The sequence below is a fragment of the Perognathus longimembris genome, chromosome 22 (genome assembly GCF_023159225.1).
Source record: "Perognathus longimembris pacificus isolate PPM17 chromosome 22, ASM2315922v1, whole genome shotgun sequence".
In the NCBI taxonomy this organism is placed as follows: Eukaryota; Metazoa; Chordata; class Mammalia; order Rodentia; family Heteromyidae; genus Perognathus; species Perognathus longimembris.
The window spans coordinates 14,922,770-14,949,521 of NC_063182.1; the positions used below are offsets into that span (position 1 = coordinate 14,922,770).

Genomic DNA, 26,752 nt, shown 5'->3' on the forward strand with positions numbered 1-26,752 from the left:
GCCATAGCAAACACTGAAAAGGAAAAGAAAAAATCAAAGGAGAACTTACTATATGGATCAGAGAAATCTTGCCACAGAGTGCTATGGAGAAAAACAGTTTTCAATATTCACTCTAACTATATGCAATATATCCAAATTACCAGAGGAGAGAGTAAGTATAAATATAAGCCTAATAATGGTCTCTCAAGCAAGAAAAATACAAGTCCTTTCCAATAACCCAAGTGTATGCTTAATTATCTTACAAATGGGAAACATAATTTAGTTAGACTGTCCTATAATTTTAGCAAGTTTCTTTGAGAATTTTCTAAAAATGTTCACAGCAGTGTATTAACATATTGAATATTTTGAATATACTAAACAGGTGCCAGATATGAATAGCTGAGAAATATATTTACCAGTCTATATAGTTTTCTTCTATACTTTTCTATGCCGACTCATAAAAGTAGTAGTAACAAAAATTACAGAAAATTCATAGGTTTTGCTTGACTTATTTAACAGCAAATCTCATTGATTCAGGTGTAAACTGAGAGAAATAAAATCTTTGTGGTGGATGATGACATTTTCCTGGCATAAATTCTATAAACACTCGTGTACTTGCACACTTTCAAGCTGTCCAAGCAAAATCAACATAAATTAATGTTTTCTTCATTGATCAAGAGGCTAATATTCATAATATGATATGTCTAATTGAAACCCTATGTAAAACTATTTAAATATACTAAAATAATTTAAAATACAAATTGACTTCTTCCTGTAGCCTCTATATAAATGTAGGTATCTGTTACAACATCTTTGTAGAGCTTACCATTGTACTTCAAATAGTTAAAACAAAGTTTGTATTTCTAAGAAAGTAAAGTGATCATGGATTTTCTTAACTTTTATATGTTTATCAATCACTTCTCATTGTTTCAAAGTTCTCTTATTTCACATTTAATAAGTCAAAGTGTTATGAATATGCAAATATTTTTCTTAAAATGCACATATGTATATGCTTGTTTAGTTTTTAAAAATGTAGTATGTAATGTTGAAGTAAGTACTGATCAGGTTACAAAATATTAATAAAATAGTTTTCTGCGTACTCAAATTGTCTTTCAATGATAATCTCTGTGAAAAGAACTTCTGTGCAACTTTATAAGGGGTGGAACAATCCTTTATTGTTTATGCAAAATTTCTGTTTGTAAAAAAAGAAACAGTTAATGGTGAAATTTATGACAGGGTAGCATTGATGAAATTATACTCTTATCAAACTAAAATGTTGAATTGAAACTCCTCTTAAAGATAATAAAAATTTAAAAATGCAATGAATGTGAAATCCTTTACATTTTATGAAATTTGTCCCAAATGAAAGATATTAATACTTGCTAAGTACATAGATATGTCAAAATGATTGTAATATTTAATCTGAACGTGGCAATGTGTCCATTTCCATCACTACATGTTGAACTTAATTTTAAACAAAGCCTCACTGATTTTACCTACTTGTACAAAGGAGCTTTGATTTAAGAAATTAATTTATGAATACAGTGCATCTTGGTCAACATCATCCCTTTCACCACTGTCACCCTTCCCCCCTCCCCACTCATTCCCTCACTCTTTTTTAATTTTATAATTTTATAAATAGCAACTCCTTTTTGTTACAACTACTTAAAATAATGTTAAATTTAGAGCTATTTGTGAGGTAGATATTCATATCTTTAGTAGTATTTATTTTAATGGAGTGAAATATTAAATATAGAAACAGATTTGAAATATATTTATACATTTCATTCTATTTAAAATGTACTATTTTCTTTTAAAAAAAGAAGCAATGTTAGTGAATTCCAATGGTTTATATACAATCTACTAGGTATAGTTTCATCTACACATATAGTTTTATGGCCACTATTACCTGTTTATATTAATGTGCACTTTCCTTTCCCATTTGAATAAAAAAGTAATATGCATGGAGAAAAAATCTCATTGAATGCTTTAAATAAATTGAAGAAATGGCTCTAAAATCTATATAAAAATCCAAAAAAAATACAATATACACATTTGGAGAAATTATGTAATTTGAATTTAAGCTTCACTAAAGTATTTGAGAGACAATGGTATTTATGTGAACCTAGGGAACAGAAAGAACACCTAGAACCATTACAACCAATATAGCAAGGCAATTCAGTGCATAAAGAAAAGCTTTTTCCACAAATGTCAGTACGGTGACTGAATTTTCCCTCGAAAAGAAAATCTATGTCTTGTGAGAGCCATAAAAATTAGTTTATGAATGCTTACAGATTTAAGTGAAAACAGAAAATAAAAATTTTTGGAGAAAAAAGTAAGATTATATATTTATGACACTGGGGTAACTTAAAAGATGTTTTAGACACAGACAATCCTTAGTCTCAAAGAAAAATATATTGACTCAACACTTTCATTAATTCAGAATTTTAAATATCTACACCAAAGCATACGATTCAGACACAAAATAAATATCAATAATTAAATTTTAAAAAATAAAAGACAAAACCAAATACAAACTAAACAACAACAATCAAATATAAATATACTTGGAAAGATATTTTCAGTATGTATCTATGTACTAGTAATTGAAATCTTTAAGAACTTTTTCTTTTTTTTTTTCAGCTTTCAAAGAACTTTTTCTTAAAAGAAATTTTACCCACCTCCAAAAAAACCCCCATAATATTTAGAAAAGACTGGACATTTCATTTTCCAAGAGAAGACACATGAATGGTCAATGAAGTATTGAAAATATGCTCAAAATCATAAGTTACTAAAGAACATAAAATATAAAATATAGTGAGAGGACATTTCATGCTCACTAGAATAGCTATAATCAAAAGACTGACAGTGAAAATTGTGGGGAGGTTAGGGAATGATACAATTTAAAGAGAGAACAAGCATACAATCATATTAAATATTAGCTTTACCTCAAGTCAATCTACTATGATTCATAAATTTTATTCGTAGGAATTCTCACAAGAAAAATGAAATCATGTGTCTATTATGAATAAAAGAAAAAGTTCTATAAGACTTTCCATATTATCCTTCTCTGTAGTAGCTAAAAAATGAGAATAAGCAACATAACCACCATCTAGAGAAAAGTACAAAGTATAACATATGATTACATGGAAAACAATTACTGAAGTATATTATGTTGCAAATTAAATTAATGTATTTCTGAAAGTAGAAAGACAAAGACTAGGACCAATCATGTATGGTATGTGAATGACACCAGATTAAAATACACAGAGACACATGCTATATAATGACATGTGTCTATTTTTAGGCTCTTATTCTAAATTAAAAGAATATTGATTCAAAATGAGTCAAAATAAGTGTTCAGTGATCTAAAAAACAAATGTGTCTGAGAGGGAAATGTGCAGTGGAGATGAATGAAGATTCTCAAATAAAGAATTTTCTAGGACTGTCTAAGTACTCTATATCTTATTTCAGATAATAATTAGATGTATTCATAAAATTTTCAAAATTTATTTATATAATTACCATATTTGCTTTTGGTACATTAGCCATTCCTCTTTAAAGTTTGCAACAGTTTTATCATTGTAATAAGGTAATAATTTTATTACTTAACGGAGCCAGTTTTGAACATACAAACATACTTGCCTAAAAACTTGATTTAGACCTCAAAAGGACACATTTTTACAGGAGATCCTTCTGTGCATTTTATACCTTCTTCTTTGTTTCTGTGGAACATAATATAATAGTAACTTTATGTAGATTCATAACAAAATTGACTTAAGACAGTACTTACAAAGTCACCAAAAATCCCTCTGTTTAGTGATAAACATTTATTAATATGCTCTGTGAAATGGTTCCCACTTTAATTTCTAGAAAATCAGGCTTGAAAGTTTACAATCATATTTGATATTTCATTACACATATTGATTATTGTTCTAAGAATAACTCAACAATGACATTTAAATATTTAAAACATTTAATCCTTTGCAGCATTCTTTAAACAAATAGCTCTTTGCATTATTTTGCTTTAATTTCCACATGCATCAGGCAAGGACACTTGGGCCATCCAAATAAGCCCCACTTTTAAATTGCCTTTTCCTCTATGCCAAAACTTAAGGTTTGGGGGCTGGGGATATGGCCTAGTGGCAAGAGAACTTGCCTTGTATACATGAGGCTCTGGGTTCGATTCCCCAGCACCACATATACATAAAATGGCCAGAAGTGGCACTGTGGCTCAAGTGGCAGAGTGCTAGCCTTGAGCAAAAGGAAGCCAGGGACAGTGCTCAGGCCCTGAGTCCAAGGCCCCGGACTGGCCAAAAAAACAAAACAAAACTTAAGGTTTTAGAATCAACAAATGGTTGTTTCAAGCTACATTGCATAAGTATGTTCTCCTGCTGCTATTGTAGAGCTGTGGATTATATTCCTACTATTGTCAAGTGGCCTAAAAATTGTGGGTATTTTCTTTTAGAAAGATTTTTTATTCTTCTCCCCCCTCCTCTTCCTCCACCTCTTAGTCCTATTAATATTACTGTTACCATTATTATGAATTAGGTGTAAAATGAGTTACAATCCTATAAATCAGGTTGAGTACAACGTTTCTTGCTCAATGCCATCCCTCTCTTTATGCTCCCCCCCCCCCCCAATTTTTCCCTTCCTGTCTCTACTCTCAAGTTAGATCATTTATTTTTTTTTCTATAGTGGGGCTTGATTATAATGACTGCATTTGCCCACCTTTTCTCCCTTCATTCATGTGCCACCCACTGCCTCCCCCATAAACAACTGTTTTTTTAGTTGTTGTTTTTTTTGGCCAGTCCTGGGCCTTGGACTCAGGGCCTGAGCACTGTCCCTGGCTTCTTCCCGCTCAAGGCTAGCACTCTGCCACTTGAGCCACAGCGCCACTTCTGGCCGTTTTCTGTATATGTGGTGCTGGGGAATCGAACCTAGGGCCTCGTGTATCCGAGGCAGGCACTCTTGCCACTAGGCTATATCCCCAGCCCCCAAACAACTGTTTTTTAAAGTGCAATTGCATACTTATGTCCTCCTTTAATTTATTAACATAAGCTTCATATTATAGATTTTACTCAAATAATTATCTTTGCAATAGTGGAAAATTTCTTCGTGTCAGTTACGCCAAAATCAATTGGCTTCACACCTAATACATTCCAACTCAAATGAGAACACTTTCATCTGTATGTTAAAGTACTGTTTGGTTGTTTTCAGTAGTAACATTTTAAATACCTCAAAATATACTCAAGGTATGGGAATAAGAAGAAAAATAAATAAATAAATGTTCTTAGAAATAAGAAATATTAAAGTTTATATATTTTATTTTCTAAAGGATAATTTATTTAAGCAACTTTTGCTCATATTTTTGTTTTCCTCTTTGGATATTTGCCTTCAAAATGTATTGGATTTTTTAAAAGCAATAAGGTACTGATTTTGCTACCTTTATTCAATTTAATTCTTGATTTCCTATCCAGAACAATCAATCCAGAGAAAAATAAAGCATGGAAATTGGAAAGAAGAAATAAAATTTTCATTGTTTGCAAATGACATTATCTTACATATAGAATACAAAAAGTCTTCCAACTTAAAAAAGTCTATTAGAATGATTTCAAGAAAATGTCAGAATTGAGTACCATTTTCATACGCAAAATTAATTTGTGTGAAGTAAAAATCAACAAAGTATTTCCATATACAGCTAAAAATAATATCTAGAAATGAATTTAAAGAGATGAAAATGTCTACTATTAAATTTATAGAATACTAATGTGAAAGAAATTGAAGTTGAAGTACAAAATATAGAGCTATACCTCATTGCTATGGATTGAATTAGTCAATACTCTAAAATGTCCATACTAAGTGAAAAATGATTTCTACATTTCATGAAATAGTATTAAAATAATATTTAGTACAAAAGTATTAATATCACTTTTCACTAATCTAGAAAATTCAATTCTAAAATACATATGGATTCCCCAATCAACCTCTGAATAGCTAAACTTATCTTCAGCTAAAAGAACCTAGCAGGGGCATTGCTTTATTTGGCCTCATAATATACTATAGAATTGTAGTCATCACAGCAATACGGTATTGCGTGCAAAAAGCCCTATAGTCCAGCGGAAAAGAGTAGAAAATCTAGTCATCAATAGTCAATTGAGTTTTTTTTTCAAATGTGCTAATACATTCAATAGAGAAAGGATGATATTTTCATCAAATGATCCTAGGAAGTAAAAGCAACCAGGGGCAGAATAATGCAATTAGACCATGTGCTAATCAGTGTTTTTGTGGAATGTAACAAGTACAACAAAGAAACAATTTAAAATAAAAAATAGACTTACTTTTGCTCACAGTTTCAGAGTTTCCCATACATAAGTGGCTGGCTCCATTGTTTCTTGGTTAATGGTGAGGTAATGCATTATGGCAGTAGGCCATGATGTAGAAGAGTCGTTTATTTCATTACAGCCCAGAATTAAAGAGGAAAATGCTGAAATGAGCTGGGTTTGTCATTCTGCCTACAGCCTATTTTGGATTGTGCTTCATTTTCAGGGTGGATAGCCTACTCTTAGTTACTGGTGCATATATGAATGAGTTTGAAAACACCCTCACAGACACTCCCAGAAAATTACTTTATCAATCTCAGCATCTGTCCATCCAATTATACTGGCAAGTAAAGATTAAAAATCACACGAATATATTTTACCAGTTACAAAAAAACAACACAACAATTGTTAAAATATAAAAAACTATATTTCCAAAGATTCACAGTTTCTGATTTTTAAACTTATTGAGTTCTCTGTGTCTTATTATTATCAAAGGGTTTTTTTTAATCCACATTATATGAATCATTTAGATAAAATATTACCTAAAAATATTTACGTATTTAAACAAATTGTCTACATAAAAACAACAATTATCGCCATTGTGAAGTTTTACTTTAGCCAGTATGTCCTGGCTTGTAAGGTGGTATGATTCTTTTTTTGAATATTATTAGTATATTAATATTACATAGTATGTTATGTTATATATTATTTTATTTTTAAGTAACTGTTCCAAGGAGTTGCCATTTACCTCAAGCAATTCAAGAATACAGTGCATCTTAAACAATGTCATGCCTTATAACATTCTCACTCATCCCTCCCAAGCCACCCATTAATTTCCTTTAAGTTACATATTGAATTTGCTGCATTTTCACAAAACAGTTAATGTACACAATGCATCCCCTACTCAGTCCCACCCCTTCCTTTACATTTCTCAATTCTGTGGTAAATACAATGAATTCATACCTGCATTCTGCCCTCTTCCTTCTTCCTTCTTCTACCCTAACATTAAAACAAGAATGAAGAACCTACTTCTTATAGAAAATATACATCAGATTTTTATTATTTTTGCTCTGCACAATCCTTTCCCTTAATTTCAAGAAAGGAATGTCCTTTTAGATTTCAGACTAGGTATGGAAGTCACACAATTGCTGGAGTTCCAAGCATATACATTGTTTGCAAACCAGGTAGACATTTAAGCAAGTAGGCCTGCCTAATGGGGAAATAAACAGCTGTTTGCAATGACATACAAACTGTCATTGGACAAACTATTCTAAACAGAGCTATTTACAAGTTCTCAGCTCTAGGGCAGAAACAACTGTTAAGTTCTCTCCTCCCTCCTTTGTGTTCAGCAGGTGTGAATGCGTGGTGGATGGAAGAGAGGAAGCTAGCTGTGGTTAAGGAAAGTTATTACCAATGGAGTTTGAGGGATTGTCAGGGCACTGGGTGAATGAACAGATTGAAAGTCTACTTGCAGCTTTTCTGCCTGGCAGCATTAAGAACATCATCAAAGTCTTCAATACTGTTGCATACACTTACTTTTTTCTTAAAGTCAACTCTGAATAATAAAGTGACACTTTAAAATCTATTTTCTTTGACACAACTATTTTAATGTTATTTGATAAATTAAGATAAGACCTAAATTTTTCCTTGAAAGTGTTCATAATTAGACAACTACAGAAATATTGGGCCATTTATTTACTCAGCTCTTAGAGTTTGCCTGTGCTAAAGCACTTACTGCTTTTTAAAAATGCATTACTTATAGCATAATCCACAACATCAATGCATCCATAAATCAAGTAGAAAAGAATTTATTGCATATATTAATGGCTGTATCAAAGGAACACTTTGTTAATCCAGAAAAAAGATTTATATACTGAGTTGTTTTTTTTACTTATTTATACATGGATGTCTAGACTCAGGAAAGGCATATAAATTGAGTGCTTCTAGTAACAAACTGGGTCTAGAGCTGTATGTATATTAAGGAAATAATAGGTGTCTTTTCTGCTGTCTTCAAACTTACAATACATGCACGGGTCACAGGACATAAAATAGCTAAAGTAAACAGTGATCACATCAATACAATTGACAAATGGTACTATAAATTTTAAGGAAAGGATAGGTTGAGAATAGTGGCGGGGGTGTGTGTGTGTGTGCACATGTGTGTTTTCTGAGTTCAGCATACATTATTTGTAAATTAAATTTTTTTTTTGTCAGTCGTGGGGCTTGAACTCAGGGCCTGAGCACTGTCCCTGAGCTCTTCGGCTCAAGGCTAACACTCTACTACATGAGCCACAGTGCCACTCAGCATACATTATTTGGGAAAGATGATGAGAGAAAGATTCCCTGAGGTTGTGGAATTTAAACTGAAGAATGAGTTTGAGGGAAGAAAAACGATTTTAGGCGATAGCTAGAGATAAATGAAAAATTTAGAAAATGCATATATTAACAAATATTGAGAATGGGTTTGAGAAGGTAACAATTTCCTTAAAAGACTCAAAAAACAAAGATAAAATTAGAAGAATTTATGCATGCCATTATTTAGATTCATGTAGTGATGGCCTTTGTAGCAACAATTAGCATAATTTCATATGTGGGAAATGAAGTTCTTCTAAGATCCATGTCGGGAGATCATATATCACAAAATACTAACAAAATGTATTGAACACAGAATTGGAAAACATTAAGTAAAATTCTAGAAAATTAAATGTAAAATAATATTATGGGAAAGAACATGGTCTACCTATGCATTATTTAGAAAAAAATATTAAAGTTCAGATTAATGTGTGTCTCAGTGTTTTAAAGCAGCATTTCCAGGGAATACTCTGTCGAATTTTTGACTAGCCTGAAGAATAAATGTACTGCTTACTTGGATAAATTCCAAATGAAAGAACTAAAATGATTAAAGGAATGGTTTTCAAGGACAGGGTCATGAAAAAAATATGTACAACTTCAGCATGTCAGAAACTGAAGGAGAAACATTGTGGCTTACAAATATTTGAAACATAAATTTAAGAGGAAAAAAGTCTGCGTGTACAAGTTTGCATAGCTGCAGTCAAAAGAAGCAGTACATCCCGCAGTAAACAAAGTTAGTTGTTTTCCAGGAAGAATCATTTGAACAAATGATCTAAAAATGGCCAGAAAACAAGACCACCAATCAGACAGAGTAGATATTCCCAGTAACCAGTAACTATGCTGAACTCCAAATACATAGAATCTCAGTTGAACAAGATAAAGTAGGTCAGGGCACAAGTGCAGAAATCTTCCTATTCCCTATCTGTGCTTTAAATTTAGAAAGACTCTTTCTGTGGATTTGGGGCTTTGCTCTGTAAGTCTGCTATGGTGAAACGATTCCTGGATTTGGATCTGTAAGATGAAGTTTTGAGTGCTGATGACATGCTGTATGCTGTACCTATAGCACATCTATCATATGAGATAATAATACCTTAGTTTGTTCAGAGACTTAAAAGCTGCTGTATTTAAACACATAAAGTATAGCACTTAGTGTGATCTACCAATTATGAATGTAATGCATTAAAGTGTGTAGTATTAAAACTATGACAAAGAATAATACCTGGGCCATGCTATTATACTTTTCATTAGGTTCTAAAGCATGTGATGTTTACCCAAAAGCCATCGAAACTAAATTCTGTTTTCAAATAACCTCTGGATATGAAGGTTTTTTTCATCTTCTACAACAGCAGTTCTAGAGAATTCTCCTCCTGCTCCTGCTCCTCCTCCTCCGGCTCCTCCTTCTCTCCCTCTAGCCCTCCTCCTCCTGCTTCCCCTCCCCTTCCTTTCATCCCCAACATCTTTTAAACTCAAGCCATATACCCTTACTCTGGACTAGCTCTGCTTAACATAATTGGTGTAGATCTCTGTACCACATCTTCCTCATTGAAGATTGTGCTCCTGGTTCCTGTTTATACTCTCCAACATTCCTCATGGTAAAATTTTGTTGTTTTGTTTTGGTAAATTTATGAATCTCATACATAATTTTTCCAGCATTTGCATATGTGATATCATCTCTTTTCTTCCAATCATTTTGCTTCCTACACTTTGTCAATCAGAATTCTTAGGATCTTACTTCCAAATTTATAAGTGACAAAATTACAATTACTTCAAAGTCTTATAATCGCAGACTATTCATTTCTAATTCCTTGTTTATTCCTTTGCTCAAATATCTAAGCTCATGAGGAATTTCAGTCTATAAATTTGGAAAGTTTATCAGAATAGCATGGAACTCCAGTGTTCTTTGTGCCAAGAATACAAAAAGAAATTTGGAATTTCTGCTTCCTTGGGACTCAATAAAGCAGAAGAGATGAAATCACTCAGGGCTACTAAATTATAGATAGGAGAAATCAATGAAGACATTTACAAATGGTTGAGTACGTGTTTGATAAGCCCAGACACCAGGGCATGAGAGAAGGGCACTACTGAAGATTGAAATGATAACAGATAATGAGTGTATGTTCAGTGGGAATAAAGAAGAGATAAATTTAAAACCAAAAATTTCTAAAAACAGATGGATGGTCTGAGTAATTCAAGGTGCTAGTAGTTGAATAATTTCTCATGATCAAAAATTCTAACAAATATCATTTCCAGAAAATACCTAAGAAATAGAGATGGAAATCAATAATGTTGAGAACTTTCAAAACATTTTAAAATGAGAATGTGTAAAAAGATCCAGAAGCTTTGGTGTTTTTTATAATTTAATTTTATTGTCAAGGTGATGTACAGAGGTGTGACAGTTATATACATAAAGTAGTGAGTATATTTCTTTTCATACTTGTTACCCCCTTCCTTATGTTTCTCCCATCTTCCCTTCCCCCAACTTGCCCCCCCATTATGCAGTTAATTTCCAACATATTGTCTTACGTATTACTTTCTGACAAACTAAGTAGTACCTCACCTTCCCTCAATGTAGTGTAGTAAAAGTGAGCCAATTCAACCCTGATACTCACAAGACACTATGTTGAAATGAATTTTGCAACTTGGGGGAGAGGGAGAGTAGGACAGTGAAAGTGGGAGAAAAGACGGAGGGGGTAACAATGTTAAACAAGTAATAAATAGTACAAGAAATGTACCCAAGGCCTAACATATAAAACTGTAACCTGGGCTCGGGATATGGCCTAGTGGCAAGAGTGCCTGCCTCATATACATGAGGCCCTGGGTTCGATTCCACAGCACCACATATACAGAAAATGGCCAGAAGTGGCACTGTGGCTCAAGTGGCAGAGTGCTAGCCTTGAGCAAAAAGAAGCCAGGGACAGTGCTCAGGCCCAGAGTACAAGCCCCAGGACTGGCCAAAAAATAAAAAATAATTAAAAAAAATAAAACTGTAACCTCTCTGTACATCACTTTGACAATAAATAAGAAAAAGAAAGAAATATACTCATTACCTTACTTATGTAACTGTGACCCCTCTGACATCACCTTACAATACAATAAAATTAAATTTGAAAAATAAATAGTAAGTTGGAATCAAAACATTGAGACTCTAATTTATTTTCTTCCCGTTCTTCTGAATAACAGGTCATGTGATGTTTCCGAATCCTCAGTGCTTATTAAATCAAGTTAAGAATATTTCTTTTCTGTTCCCTGAAGTAGCAGTTGGGGCACTTGTGGAATTTTAACTATACATTTATTATTTTAGAGTATTAAAGAAAATAATTTTGATATCCATTTAAAACTTAAGTATTGTACCCAGGGACAGCGAATAGCTTTAGCAAGGATGTAATTTTTCTTATTTTGTAAAATATTTACATTAATCAGGGTTGAGCTTTTTATTATTTATTTATTGTCAAAGTGATATACAGAGGGGTTGAGCTTTTTAAGAGAAATAATATTTTAAATATATAATCATTTAACTGAAACAGAAGGCATTATTTTGTATGGTTTTGATGCTACTGAATACCCTTATCTGGCTAATTAATGTATTCATTTATTGCCTTAATGTGGTACTGTGGATGAAATTCAAGGCCTGAAATATGCCAGGCATGGGCTGTCACAGTGAACTACTTCCTGAGCCCTTGTTCTTTCTGAGATTCTGTCTCTATATTCATCGCAGGCTGGCCTCAAACTCTGAATCCTTGTGCTTCTGTCTCTAAAGTGCTGGGATTACAAGACTATATTACCACAACTGGCCCCTTGCTAATATTTCTTGATGGCTTTATATAGAAATGAAATTAAATGAAGATGGGATGGGAAGCACAGTAGATGCTTTTGTTAAACTAGCTGAAACAATACCTTGATAAAACTCTAAAATCACTTTATCCTGTGTAATATAACTGAAAATTGCACAAAACATGTGTTCTAACACATATTGAATAGCATTGGAACAAGGCAGAGGAGAGTTAAAATTCTGGATGATCAAAATTAATCATGAAATCATTCTAAAATCTAATCAAATGGCAAGATTTTGCATTTTACTTCACTCTCCAAGTGTTCCTCTTCTATCACCATCGCCAGTATTTTCACTAGTATGTATTCAGAAAATGCATTTGCACTTTCTGATCAAACAAACACATACCTTTGTTTCTCAATGGGAAAAGAGCGATTACACTTCAATATCTCAGATGTGAAATTGGTACAAAAATTTAAATTATTATTCCTAAAAAATAAATATAATTTGCTCCTTATAATATAATTGCAGTAAAATAGTCTTTCCTACAGGGTGCATGTGTTTTACACATAATAAAAGTATTTCAGTAAACATGATAACCAGAATTTTGTCACTCATTATGACACAAGGGCACCGAGAAAGCTTTAGCCTGCATTTGATTTCTAATTTTCAAGTAACTCACTTTGCTAATGTAATGTAATTTACTAACATAGATAACTTACTAGCTGATGCAATTTACCAGGTGTGTGATCTTGGGAAGTCACTTAATCTCTTTTTTTTTTCCAGTTTCCATTTGTCCATAATAGCAGAATCTGTCTAGCTGTGTTGCAGTAATTAGAGGTGAAAATTAGGAAAGCAGAAGACACAATACACACTCAATATGTGCTTACATTCCATTCTTGAATAAACTATCAGAATGAATGCCTCTTGTCAGCTTGTGTAGCCAGAAACATGCTCAAAAGGTGCTAGGACTCAAATAGAAAGGAGAAAGAACAAAATATATGATGTCTGAAATTCATTGTTGGAAAATCAAAATCAAAAACAGGTAGAAGTCTCAGAACTTTGCATTTAACAAATGAAACTGTCAGGAAATACTTTAATTTAAGATTCAAAACATAAATAGAAAACAGTATATATTCAAGGCTGTGTGTTAATGTTTTATGTTTATCCATACTCGTGTGGAAGAATTGAGAATTAATTTCAAAATAGGTTACTTCTACCACACAGACTGTAAGCGGTGGTTATGCAAGGGAGTAACAAAGTTTTTCAAGTTACTAAAACTGCTTTTGACCTATTTTTATATAAAACATATTTCGGCTTAAAACGTGCAACTTGTTCTTAAGAAACAGCAATGTATCTGGTGAAAGGAATCACAACATTCAATTCAAAAATACCCTGAGTGTCTGTTTTGAACTTCATGTGTGATAATTGTTTGATTAGCCATTGTTTTCTCTAGCAGTAAGTACAAAACATGAAAAGGGAACCTGGAATATCAAGACAAAAAGAACATTGTAAATGATGATTTGGCCTTTGTTTATGGACAACACTAAAATAGCATTTATTATACATAAGTTAAAATACCAAAAGTAAAAGATATGTCATGTGAATAAAATGAGAGTTCAAATAGCAAATAGAAAAGAAGACCCTGGCACTGGTGGCTCCAGAAAACTGAGTCCTGAGAATTTCAGTTCAAACCCAACCTGGGAAGGAAATTCCAGAGATTTTAGAGACTAGAAACTCTCTCCAATTAACCAGCTAAAAAGCTAGGATAGAGGTGTTGCTCCAAGAGGAATAATAATCTTGATAGAAAAAGCTGAGCAAGGCTCTGAAGTTAAGTCCCTTGTACACACACACACACACACACACACACACACACACACACACACACACCAGAGACACCCAGAAGAGACAGAGACACCCAGAAAGAGACAGAGACACAGAGATAGAGACAGAGACAGCATGAGAAAGGGAGAAAGACAGAAATAGATACAGAAATAAAGGAGAGAAAGGGAGAGAGGGAAGGTGGAAGGAAAGAGAGAAAGGAAGGAAGGAAGGAAGGAAGGAAGGAAGGAAGGAAGGAAGGAAGGAAGGAAGGAAGGAAGGAAGGAAGGAAGAAAGGAAGGAAGGAAGGAAGGAAGGAAGGAAGAAAGGAAGGAAGGAAGGAAGGAAGGAAGGAAGGAAGGAAGGAAGGAAGGAAGGAATCAGTGACAGGAGGAGGTTATCTAAGAGCAGGGATTTGCCTATTCAAAAGATAATCCTATATTTTCACTCAACTTTTCTATATTTTTCTGCTTGAATGTCACAATCTCATATTGTAGCTGAGTTTCAGTAAAACCTAAATCATCATCCCAACCTCAGTACAAGAAGGGACTTAAGGGATTATACTATATTCCAAAAATAAACCACTCTGTCAAATTGGAACATAAATGTTAAGGACTGCATGGTAAACCAACTCCATTTAAAGATTACCTTCATAACAACATTATCAGCCAATGAAATATTATAACCCTTGACATTCTTTTCATGGAATATTGTATTAACTAAAGATCATTCTCTTTCAAAAAAGGGAATAAATAAATCTAAATCATCCTTATTTCTCCATAGTAACAATCACATTCTAAAATACTTTCATACCTAAAATGCCTTCCACTGTATTCTTATGCTTAAATTTTTAGTGTACTTCACTCGTGACAAATTTTCAATTAAAAAATCCTATATAGTTATTATCACAAATAAAAAAGCAGCATATGTAAAAAAAAAACTATGTCTAGCAGCAGGGTCATTTAATTTCTGACTCAACATGACCTAGTACATCTATTTTAGGTGGTCACAAATTTCAGATTGTTTCTTCTACCTTCTCAGCTACTTGTTATGCAGAAGAATCTTTGTGGGATAGAGATAAAGTTTTGTGCAGGACATTGTCCTCAAATTGAATTTCATTTAAATTATGTTCACTGACTTAAGACTCAAGATTTGGTAGGCAGTGGCTTTATTCCATTATCTTCATTTCTCCCGAGTACATATTATAAATTTCATAATGTTTTTTATGTTTGTACATTTTAATAATTATGAAATGTCACATCAATTTTATTCTGAATACTCTCTACTAGTTGCTATCCTGCAAGGAAATTGGAGATGGGGAGAGAAGAAAGAAAGAAAGAAAACAAAAGGAAGAAAGAAAGAAAAAGAAAGAAAGAAAGAAGAGAGAGAGAGGGAGGGAGGGAGGGAGGGAGGGAAGGAAGGAAGGAAGGAAGGAAGGAAGGAAGGAAGGAAGGAAGGAAGAAGAAAAGAAGTAAGAGAGGAAGAAAGGGTGGGAGGGAATATTTTTTTAAGTAAAATAGAAAAGATACAGCTGAAAATAGGCCTGTGGAATGTTAGTGTATATATAAAAAGTTGAGAGAATGCAAAGCTAGTGTACAATAGTAAATCTGTAACTGCGGATGCTAAAACTGATATTGATAAAAATCAATTATAAACAAAGTGGTTCTGTGGGCTGAACCATGAGAACATATATGATGCCAAGCAAAATGAATTCCAAGTTATGGAAACAAGTGTTATATCATTGTTATAGTTGTTTTCAACATGCCATGTGACACTGTACCCTTTTTTTTCCTCTTGTATTACCTTCCCTTGGTTGTACCCATGCTATCATTGTAACTGATCTTAGTACCCTGGACATAGTATGTGAGTGTACTGGAACTAGGGAAGGAAAAGGGAATAACAAAATCGAGAGACAAAGGATAAAAAGACAAACCATTCCAAAAGCAATACTTTCAAAACCAACTCTACAACCTCATGGAGGGGGAGAGGGAAAGGGTCAAGGGTGGAGGGAGAGGAGGAAGGAGATAACAGTTGGATAAGAAATGTACTTACGGGCTGAGAATATGGCCTAGTGGCAAGAGTGCTTGCTTCGTATACATGAAGCCCTGGGTTCGATTCCCCAGCACCATATATGTAGAAAACGGCCAGAGGTGGTGCTGTGGCTCAAGTGGCAGAGTGCTAGCCTTGAGCAAAGAGAAGCCAGGGACAGTGCTCAGGCCCTGAGTCCAAGGCCCAAGACTGGCAAAAAAAGAAAAAAAAAAAAAGAAAGAAAAGAAATGTACTTGCCTTACATATGATACTGTAACCCCTCTGTACTTCACTTTGACAATAAAGAAAAATAAATAAATAAATATCACAAAACAAACAAAAAAACAAAGTGGTTCCACATAAGTGACAGTTATTGGTACCCACTAGGGGTGCACAGACACACACACACCACATACACAAAAAAACATATACACTTTCAAAGAGGTTATAACTGCCTGAAATATATAATGGCAAATTTTTTTTATCATTTTCCTTATGCCTTTTGCCCATGTGATTTAAACTAGTTAGACACTTGAAAGTTCCAGGAAGCATGGACTTTACCATAACCATAAAATGACTTTATCATCACCATAAAATGGGGTAATTATAACATTCCTCTCTTTCCATTGCAGTAGAAGATACACTGCAACATACATAATCATATACTGCAACATATACACACACATGTGTGTGGGGTGTGTGTGTGTGTTATTTCAGGAGGCCCTAATAGCTTTATGTGGGCTACTCTGGAGGGCATTCAGAAGACCTGTGAACAGATTTGTATTCTTGCTTGATTTTGTGGCAGAAAAATCCTATTTTTAAGCTAAAAATTCCTGGTACAGAGATTGGTCCTTACCAAGCACACTTCCTGTTTTTCTCAGGAATACAGAAAACTTTTAAAAACAGTAGTTACATATAAAGTAAAAGTCAGTCTAAGTAGGTTTACAGATTAATATTTACTGTTTAGTTATTTTTCTTTCTTTTCCAAGCTTTTTCTTGTAAAGATCTCTATTGATTATCCTGACACCTGCTGGTGAGGGCACAGTTGATCCCACTCTTTTCCCTTGAAAGACTCCCTGAATCAAAGACTTTTTAGAAGCAATATTGATGACAATTCAGTGGTGATTCATTCAGCTTAAGTATGTGTAATACTTAATTTGTACCATAACTGCACAGAAAAGTATGAGTTACAGTTTATTAATTATTTCACATCCAGTAGGCGGTCAGTTGGCTGGGTCCACAAATGCATGTTTGTTCAAACTAACCAAAAGCTATAATTATTTTTGTGGACTGTGATAAAGAATAAAAACTAGAACAAATATGTTGGGCATCTGCCTTACAACACAAATAACTGAATAATAGCAATGGTTTTACTTTGGTTTTTATAATAATACCAAATTTTGAACTAGTTAGCAAATAAAAAGAGTAAATGAAGTAACAATGGTAAAATACTATCTGACTAATACATATTTTCACATTTAGTTACTGTTCCCAGAGTATAAAGTCATTATGATTGACTTTTGGATTGAACTGAATTCCAAAACCAACACGAGTTGATATTTTCTTTTTCAAGGATACAATAAAACTACTAGATCATCAATCACACTCAAAGCTACTGCACCTGCAGCGGCCTGTTGTAAAAAAACAAATATCAAAAAAGTGTCAAAATTACTTTCTTAAGCTTTAGAAAATGCTCCATTGAGGCTTGTGTTTTTTTCTAACTATCCATAAATGATAACATATATCAAACATATATACCACTATTCAAAACTCTTCAAAACATAAATATGTTAAGAATAAACTATCTATCTATCTAAGAATAAACTATCTTAATTAAAATCAAGGAAATTAAGAGTTTGGCTTACCAGTTTAATACAGAAAGGTACCAAATGTTTAGGGAAGTGTTCAAAAGTACAATAAATATGTTACCTTTACTTTTACAAAATGTTCTTTGCGACTTCAAAGCCAAAGAATAAAGTAGACAGTTTCATTTGTTTGCATCACTTTTATTTTAAAATATTTCCCCCAACTATATAACGTTTAAATCAAAACATATATTTATCCTAAGGAAATGTTGCAGAAATAACCAGAAAAACTTTTCAGACGCGGAAACAAAGCTAGTTTATCAAGGCACTGTATGGCATCCCCAAGAATTTGCATTAGCACAGGATAAACTTATTTCCACCTATTATTTTAAATTTAGCATTTCAAAATTAATTTCAATATTTCCCTTAGAATCTAAAATTGACATTTTTAAGTCTAAGGTTTATGGACATGTAAATTATACCATGAAGAATGTATAATATTTAAAAAAAAAACCCTGTTAGCTCAGCATAAATATTGCTGCATTGGTCATAGTATAGTGTTATTTAAAGTGATATTTTTCTAGTATTAATATCTTCTCAAGTAGAATTAACTCAAAATGGCCATTGATTATAACACGGAAATGCAATTGTCAATGATTTGTAGTATTTAGGGCATGTCTAGACATTTTAGGCAGTACTATTTGCTTAAAGACTTAAGGCACAAACTGTAGGCATAGGGACAGATTGCATAAGATGTCACGTGCTTGCTGGCACTGTATGCACATTATTGAATTTTTTTAGAGCAACCCATAATACTGAATAATTTAAGAGTTAATAAAATATTCAATCTGACTGATCCATTGGTTTAATTTTGAAATAAAGACAACTAATAAAAGGAGTTACGTTTCCTTACCAAATTCCAGGCATTCATATGCATAAATTATAAAAGAAAAAAATAACACTCAGAGGCAAAACACCAATGCCTGTTTGAATTGCCTATAGTAGGTACAAGATGGGGGCAGGGGGAGAGAGGAACAATGTAGAGAAAATTCTCCCAGTGTGTGAATGTTAATACCAGCTTCAATAAGTTTGCCCCAAGTTTAATTGTTTGGAGCTGTCAGCAAGCTGTACCCTGTCTCTGCAGAAAAGAGAGGGTATACAAGTTGAAAACCAATAACAAGAAAAAGAGCTAAATTAGCAAGAAGGTTTTCCCTCTGGCTAGCTTGAAAACAGAGGGAATCTATTGGAGAATATGGAGTGCAAAGCATCTCCCTGCATGAGCATTGTCTAAGAGGATCAAGAAACAAAGGCACGTAGTCACATTTCCATGCTTGGCTTGACCAGGAAAGCCAGAGATGTCCTCATCTTGACCAATTTAAGAGACAGAGCTCTGGGCGGTTTGGGCTCCCTGCCTAGCCCCAGGTTTCCCCTGCACTCTGGGAGGCTAGCATGGCCACGCATGTTAGATGCACTTTTCTCAGCTCCCTCTCTGGGGTCCTTTACCCCCGAAAGGGGGCAGATGGTGGTGAGGGCGGCAGTGCACTCTGTGTGTGTGTGTGTGCCTGTGTGTGTGTGTGTGTGTGTGTGTGTGTGTGTGTGTTCCTGGTGGCTGCAGAGTCTGTGAAGGAAGGAAGAAGAGAGGACTAGGGGATGCCTGTTTTTCCCTTTCCCTTCCTCACCAAAAAAAGTGCAGAAGAAAATAAAAGAAAGGAAGAATATCGAGGATGAGATCATTAGCATTTTCTTATCTCTGGGGACTCTGGTGAGCAACTCTGAAATCATTACCATTCCTTAACCTTCCGTAGAGTCGCTGCCGCTGCCAGATAACTAGAAAGACACTTTGGCAAACACCGGAGAGCCAAACACCGACACACGCCTACAGGCTGGGGAAAATAGCCACATTCTGGGGGCGCAGGGGATGTCCAGGTATGGCGCCAAGGCAGATCGCTACTGAGAGGGCACCTAGGCAGGAACGTTAGCTTCTTCAGGCAAAAGTCACCCAGGCGTCTATCCTCAGACTACACCACCGATGCGTGCACGGATCTATGGTGTAAACCATTCACTCCGTGTCTGATCTCAAGTGGATTCGATTCGAGCTAACGCAGTTGCAATGCAACCACGTTCTCTAGATGCGTTTCACAAGCCGGTAGTGCACTGAGCTTTCCACTTGAAGCTGTCTGCGAAGGGTTCCGTTTCCCGGCTTTCCCCGCTCCCCGGAGAACACAGAAAGCACACAGCTCCTCAGAACCTCAACAGAACCCCCAACACTCCCTTTTGCCCCTTTGTGACCTCAGCTCAACCCCGAGAGGGGACCCAGGTTGGAACTAGGATTCCTACCCACAAAGCTTCTGCTCTCAGAAAACCTGAGAGTCACCCCAACAACTCCGCAGCAGCCTCATTCAAGTTCTGCATTTTTTTTAAGACTCTTTTGTTTATTTCCTTAATCTTTCCCCCAAGTCAAGCAAAGCTTGGCCAGCCTGCCTCGGCAACTTTTTTTTCTGCTCCTGTGTTGGGGGATCTAGAGGGTGGCTCGCAGAGCCCGAATCTCTATCAAGAAGAGTTCCATACTCAGGGGGGCCTCGCAGAGGCGCTGGGCCCCTGGGGTTACAGGATGGACAGTTTGCTGGAATCGCGGCTCCCTATCTGGGATTAAAGTAGGTGACCTAATAGAAGACTCCCAGGTCTCCTAGCCCCAACTCCCACCGCCCAGGTGCGGGTTGGCAGCGGGCTTGGCCCCAGCCCTGCACCAGAGCACAGTACCTAGAGACAGACCGCTGACAGGCAGCTCTCCCTTCCCCGCATCCACTACCCCGCTCCCGGGCGCGCTCAGCTCCCCGGTTCCCGCGCCCACCGCGGCCACGCCCGGCGCCCTCCGCCAGCCTCGCGAGCACTACTAGTCTGGGAAGGGTCGTGGGGCAACTTGGTGGCAGAGTGAACCCAGAATTTCCTGGTTGCTGGGAACCTTCCTTCTCCACCCTTCCTCTGTCCTCCTCCTTCTTAGATCGCGTCTACATCTCTGCGCAACCCAGTCCACTCCGCTTGGACTTTGCTAGCACTTTCTTGGGGCGCAGAGGGCGCGCCACCTCCTTGGCGCCGCCCTAGGAGCTCTCCACCCTTGCTAGGCTTGGAAGCCGCTTCTGGCCCCCCAGAGCGGCGGCGTCTGGGGGGCGAGGGGGGGGGGGGTCTCTTCCCGTCCCGCACCCAGAGATCTGACCCCACCTCCTCACCTTTGCCGAACTGGGGTATACCAAGGCTGAGCCCAAGCAAGAGCCAGGCGACTAGCGAGCGCTTCATGGTCCAGTCTCGCAGACGTGACCCTAGCTGGTCAGGGGGTTCCTGGATGAGGGCAGGAAGCCTGGGTGGCCCGCAGGATGGCACCAGACACCGCCCCTGTTGGAGAATTCCAGAAGATGTCTTCTTCCCGCAGCTCTTGTTTAAATTCTTGGAGAGGGTGAGGGAGAGTGGCGGCCGAAGAAGAATGTGTCCTCTCTCTCCCCCCCGCTTGCCTGCGCTCGGCCGTGCGCGCGGAGACGGTGAGCTCAGAGAGCCGCTGGCGGGCTCAGCCCTCCCTCCGCGGCGGGTGGGTCCTGGCTGGGGCGCGGCGGGCGGGGCGCGGGCGGCCGAGGCGGCTCTGGGTCTCCCGAGCGGGCGGGTGGACTCTCGCCGACCGGGGCTCCGCGCTCCCACTGCTCCCGCCCCTGCGGCTGCGGGGCTTCTGACTTGGAGAACAATGAAGCGTGAGCTGGAGGGGAGCGAGCCAGCGGCCGGGAGCGCACTGTGTACAAACAGAGGCAGCGTGAGTGAGAGCCTCAGTCTGCAGGCGCGCACCCCGCTCCCCTGAGCCCGCCCGCCCCCTCCCGCCTTCCCTTCCCCAGCTGCTCCCCACTCGCGTCCTCCCTCCCTCCTCTCTCCCCCTCTGCTTTCCCTCTCTCCTCGTACCCCTCCTTTGAGGTGGCTCCTTCTGCTGGAAGAGAAAGGGGAGACAGCTGCAGCCACACCCAGAGCACCTGCCACCATCCCCAAAGTTCCTGGCCAGTACCTGGTTCATGAAGACCTGAGAACCTGGAGTAAATGGGGGCACCCTTGCTGTCCGATAGACTTGGTTTGCAGCCTTGGCTTTACAATTAACCACGTGAAGTATTCCCCTGAACTTTTATTCTCAAGGTATTCAGGAAAAGAAGTTAAGAGATTATTTTTAAAGTAGCTCGTGAAGCACCAAGCTTCCTGAGAAACCAAAGCAAAATCGTTTAATTTTCCGGATTTCTTGGAAAATACGATTAACAGGCAGAGCTGGTTGCTCTGCCTTTCTGTCTTCACTTCCTCTGGCTCTTGGGGCTGGGGAGAGAGTTTTGTGGGCTCATCTATTCCCAAAGGCAGGGTGAAAGCAAGGAGAAGAGCTGCATCTGGCTAAGCAGGGCATTTGTTTCAGAGGAGAATTAAGCCAGTTTGGGGATCATAAGAGAAAACAGAAGGCAAAGGCAAGGCGGATTCTTGAGGCATCATTCAGAGGGATCAAATTCCTCTGCTGCCCACCAAAGCTAAAATAAATGGACTGGTTTTTCCAGTGAAAGTGATTGAACTAAAAACACAGCCCTTGGCTTACAATTGTGCTTTCGCCTCGGTTTTTAGTTAGAATGATTGCTTACTGGATTCAATTCCTGCAGTTGCAGGTACCAAATGAAACCTCTCTCTCTCCTCTCTCTTTCTCTCTGTCTCTGTCTCTGTCTGTCTCTGTCCATGTCCCTCCCTCCCTCCCTCCCTCTCTCCCTCCCTCCCTCCCTCCTCCTCCTCCTCCTCTTCCTCCTCCTTCTCTCTCTTTCTCTCTCTCCTCTCTCTCTCTCCTCTCCTCTCTCTCTCTCTCCTCTCTCTCTCTCTCTCTCTCTCTCTCTCTCTCTCTCCCCCCTCTCCCCCCCATTCTTATTCTTAGGAGTGTGAGGGAAAAGAACAGAAAGCACGGACATAGAAAAATAGAAGAAAACATTTTACAAGATAAGAAGTAGAAACAACAACAACAACAAAAAAAAAAAAACAGGACAAGAACCCATGATCCTTGAGTCCTGTGTACTTTGACTTCTAACTTTCCTCTGGTATTTGAAGTTAGATAAAAGCAGATAGTAAAGTAATAGCAAGCACTTCCAGGGAGAATTTCAGGTATTGTATCATGGAACAGAAATACATAGATAGATAGATAGATAGATGATAGATGGAACAATTTTACAAGATATGTTAATATTGTTCATATCTCATGTTACATGGAAAGATGCAAATACAATTTGAAATAGTCATTTGCAAAGGGAATGAGGAAGATCCCTTTGTTTGCTATCTACTTTGATGCTTAAAGCCACAGATGTTAAAGGAAGACAGTAGTTGTTAGTCCTTACAATGCAGTTTTAAACAAGCAAATTCCAACTTATGGCACATCATTACTACTTAATTCTGAAATTGCTTTCTGCTATGCTGTGGCACATTCCTCACAAAGAACTTTAACCAGTGAAAAGAAGTATTGGATAGTAATTTTAAGGTATTTCCAAATGAGAATATTAAACTTTGAATATACAATCTCTATGTTATATTTAAGGGAATAATCACATTGGCTAATATCTCATTTTTTTCCTGTTCCCACCTTATGGGATAAGGTATTATTAGTAAGAGTGTTAGGAAACTAAACAGTGTGGCAACATTGTATGTTACTAAACATTTATAGTTTTTATGAAAAATCCAAATCTTCAATCTGTTTTTCATTAAAATAAATATTCTAGTTGCATATGACTGGAGCCACGACAAGAAATACTTTTCTTTATTATCTGGCACCCAACTTGTAGAAGGTGTGCTTATTTAATGCCACTAAAGTCTCAATTTGGGTCTGAAATGGATACAGAGTATTAATCCTAAAGAAGTTTGTGCATACTTAGCTTCTCCTTTGCCTTACTTATTGATAATGACTGTCTAAAATACGCCTTTCATTTTGATGATCCTAGTCACTTTACCCAATTTACATTTATAGGGTTCATTTCACTTTTATGAAACCCATATATAGCACCTTTAAAAGTGGAATATAAGAAATGTTCAAGGAACACACAAATTGAATTATAAAAGTAAGAATAAAAAGGCAAAAGCACAAAAGTCTGGTATGAATATCACATAAAATGCAAAAGGACGTTTACGAATGGCCTATGATGCAGCCTCTGCCTTTAGAATACAAGGCTTTTCCCCAATACAAGCCTAAAGTGTGAAAAATAAACCTACATGTTAGTAGAAGACAGTATTCCCCAGCCTGTTTTCTGCAGGCCTCCTTATTCTCAAGATGTACATAGGTTTCTGGAGAAAAATAATGTTGCATGGTCCAATAATTTGGGGAAACATCTTGTGTTAAGGAAGTTCTGGACCTTCCACCTGAGTGTTACATATTAAATACCTTAGCTTTTCTAGAAGTATTTCATCCAGGAAGTTTACTTGGATTCTGTTACAACCCCATTCCTGACAAATTCACATATTGAAGCTTAAATATCCAGTGTGATAGATACTTTTTAGAGCTGAAATTTTGGGAGGCAGCTGTGTCATGATGGCAGAGCCAAAGTCAGTGGCATTGTTGCCCTTGTAAGAAGAGCAATGTCTCAGCGCTGTGAGCATGTAGTTAAATGACAGCGGTTGAAGAAAAAAAGAAGCAAATACTGACCAGACAGACACCGAATTTAGAGTTTTAATATCCAGAATTTTGAGAGACAAATCTTGTTTAGGATACCTATAATATAGTTATGTTAACCCAATCTAAATCAAATCCTTTTCAGGAATTTTTCTTATAGGTTGCTAATTTGGAAATTAACCTGCTGGATATTAAGCTGTACTTTAAACTATTGTCTCTACCTCTATAATTCCCTTTTCTTTCCTTTTCTTTCTTTCTTTCTTTCTTTCTTTCTTTCTTTCTTCTTCTTTCTTTCTTTCTTCTTCTTTCTTTCTTTCTTCTTTCTTTCTTTCTTTCTTCTTCTTTCTTTCTTTCTTTCTTTCTTTCTTTCTTTCTTTCTTCTTCTTTCTTTCTTTCTTTCTCTTTCTTTCTTTCTTTCTTTCTTCTTCTTCTTCCTCCCTCCTCCTCCTCCTCCTCCTCCTCCTCCTCCTCCTCCTCCTCCTCCTCCTCCTCCTCCTCCTCCTCCTCCTCCTCCTCCTCCTCCTCCTCCTCCTCCTCCTCCTCCTCCTCCTCCTCCTCCTCCTCCTCTCCTCCTCCTCCTCCTCCTCCTCCTCCTCCTCCTCCTCCTCCTCCTCCTCCTCCTCCTCATGCTGGTTCAGGGCTTGAACTCAATGTCTGGGCTTGTCCCTTAGTTTTTTTTTTTTTGTTTTTTTTGTTTTTGTTGTTGTTGTTTTGTTTTTTGCTTAAGGCGAGAATACTAGTTTTCTACCGTATGAACCAACCATAGCTCTGCTTCTACTCCCACTCTTGGTGTGTAGGTGGGGGAGGGGTTACTTAACTGAAGAAAAGAATCTCATAGACTTTCCGACCTAGGATGGCTTTGAACCATGATCCTTGATCCTCAGATCTCAGCATCCTGAGTAGTTTGAAAGGACCAGGGCCTGGTCCTTTATGACTTCTTTATTTCACTTGATGTGAGATAAATTGAAGCTGGATTTCTAAGAAACAGAGAATGACAATACAAAATTTACAGTAGAAAATGTGGTACAGAAGAGTGTCTAACCCAGAAATTATTGCACAGTAGTGACAATGAAAAGTAATCATAATAAAGAAAAGACTACAATCATATATTCCAGAGTTTTCCTCAATGCCTGATTATCTCTGGTCCCTATTTTCTATTCCTATTACATGATCTGGAAAAAAATAAAGTCACATTTAAATTATATAGCAACAAATAGCATTAAATCTTAACTCAGTATTTCTTTGTAGCTCTGTCACCCAAGGATAATTATAAATTAGATGAACAGAGGTGAAATTTTAGATTATTTCATCAGGCCTTTACACGTGATAGGTAAGTGGCCTACTCCTGAGCTATTTCCTTAGCCCTCTGTATTACTATGAAGTCAGCCCTAAACAGTTGGATTTTTGATATAACATTATGAGCTAATACATTGCTGTCTTATTATACTGTCAATATTTTATTAATTTGCTTTTTAGGAATAGGAAAGTATTAGCAGTAGATCATCATTATAATTCTCCTTTGAGTGAAAAAGGCCAAAATAAAATAAAATGAACTTAACTATCTGTAATGTTGGAGCCAAAACTTAAATCTAAAACAAATATGAACCCAGAGTGCCCTAGACTTCAATGTCACCAATTATAGAAAAGCTAAGTTGGACAATTTTACATAGGCTAATTCCCAAAATCAATCCCCAAAGTTCATAAGTCCTAACATTTACATTTAAAAGAGGAAATAAAAGACTAAAATATTTAATTACTTTCATTGGGTATTAGTGTCTCATGCCTATAGCTCCTCATGAGCTTGAGAAATGGAGGATCATTGTTTGAAGCCAACATAGAAAAATCTTCAAGATACCATCGCTAATTAACCAGCACAAAGCCAGAATAGAGGCATGACTCCCCTGGTAGAGAATTCTCATTCCTTGCCCAAGATCACAGTAAGGAATGAAGCCAAAAGCCAGAAACTTAATCCTGGTTTGATTCCAGCACTTATTTCTCTGACCATTATACTATAAGGGATTGTTGACATTAG

At 36.7% G+C, this 26,752-nt stretch overlaps 1 protein-coding gene across 2 annotated transcripts in view; it reads right to left on the minus strand.

The window, feature by feature from the left end:
- Positions 1-21,656, minus strand: part of Edil3 (EGF like repeats and discoidin domains 3) — a 413,819-nt gene extending 392,163 nt beyond the window's left edge. For both annotated transcript variants that reach the window (XM_048331381.1, XM_048331380.1), the window contains exon 1: positions 21,305-21,656. In XM_048331381.1, the coding sequence (XP_048187338.1) occupies positions 21,305-21,371 (67 nt within the window). In that variant the 5' untranslated portion in view covers positions 21,372-21,656. The remainder of the gene's footprint in view (positions 1-21,304) is intronic.
- Between the last annotated feature and the right edge of the window lie 5,096 nt (positions 21,657-26,752).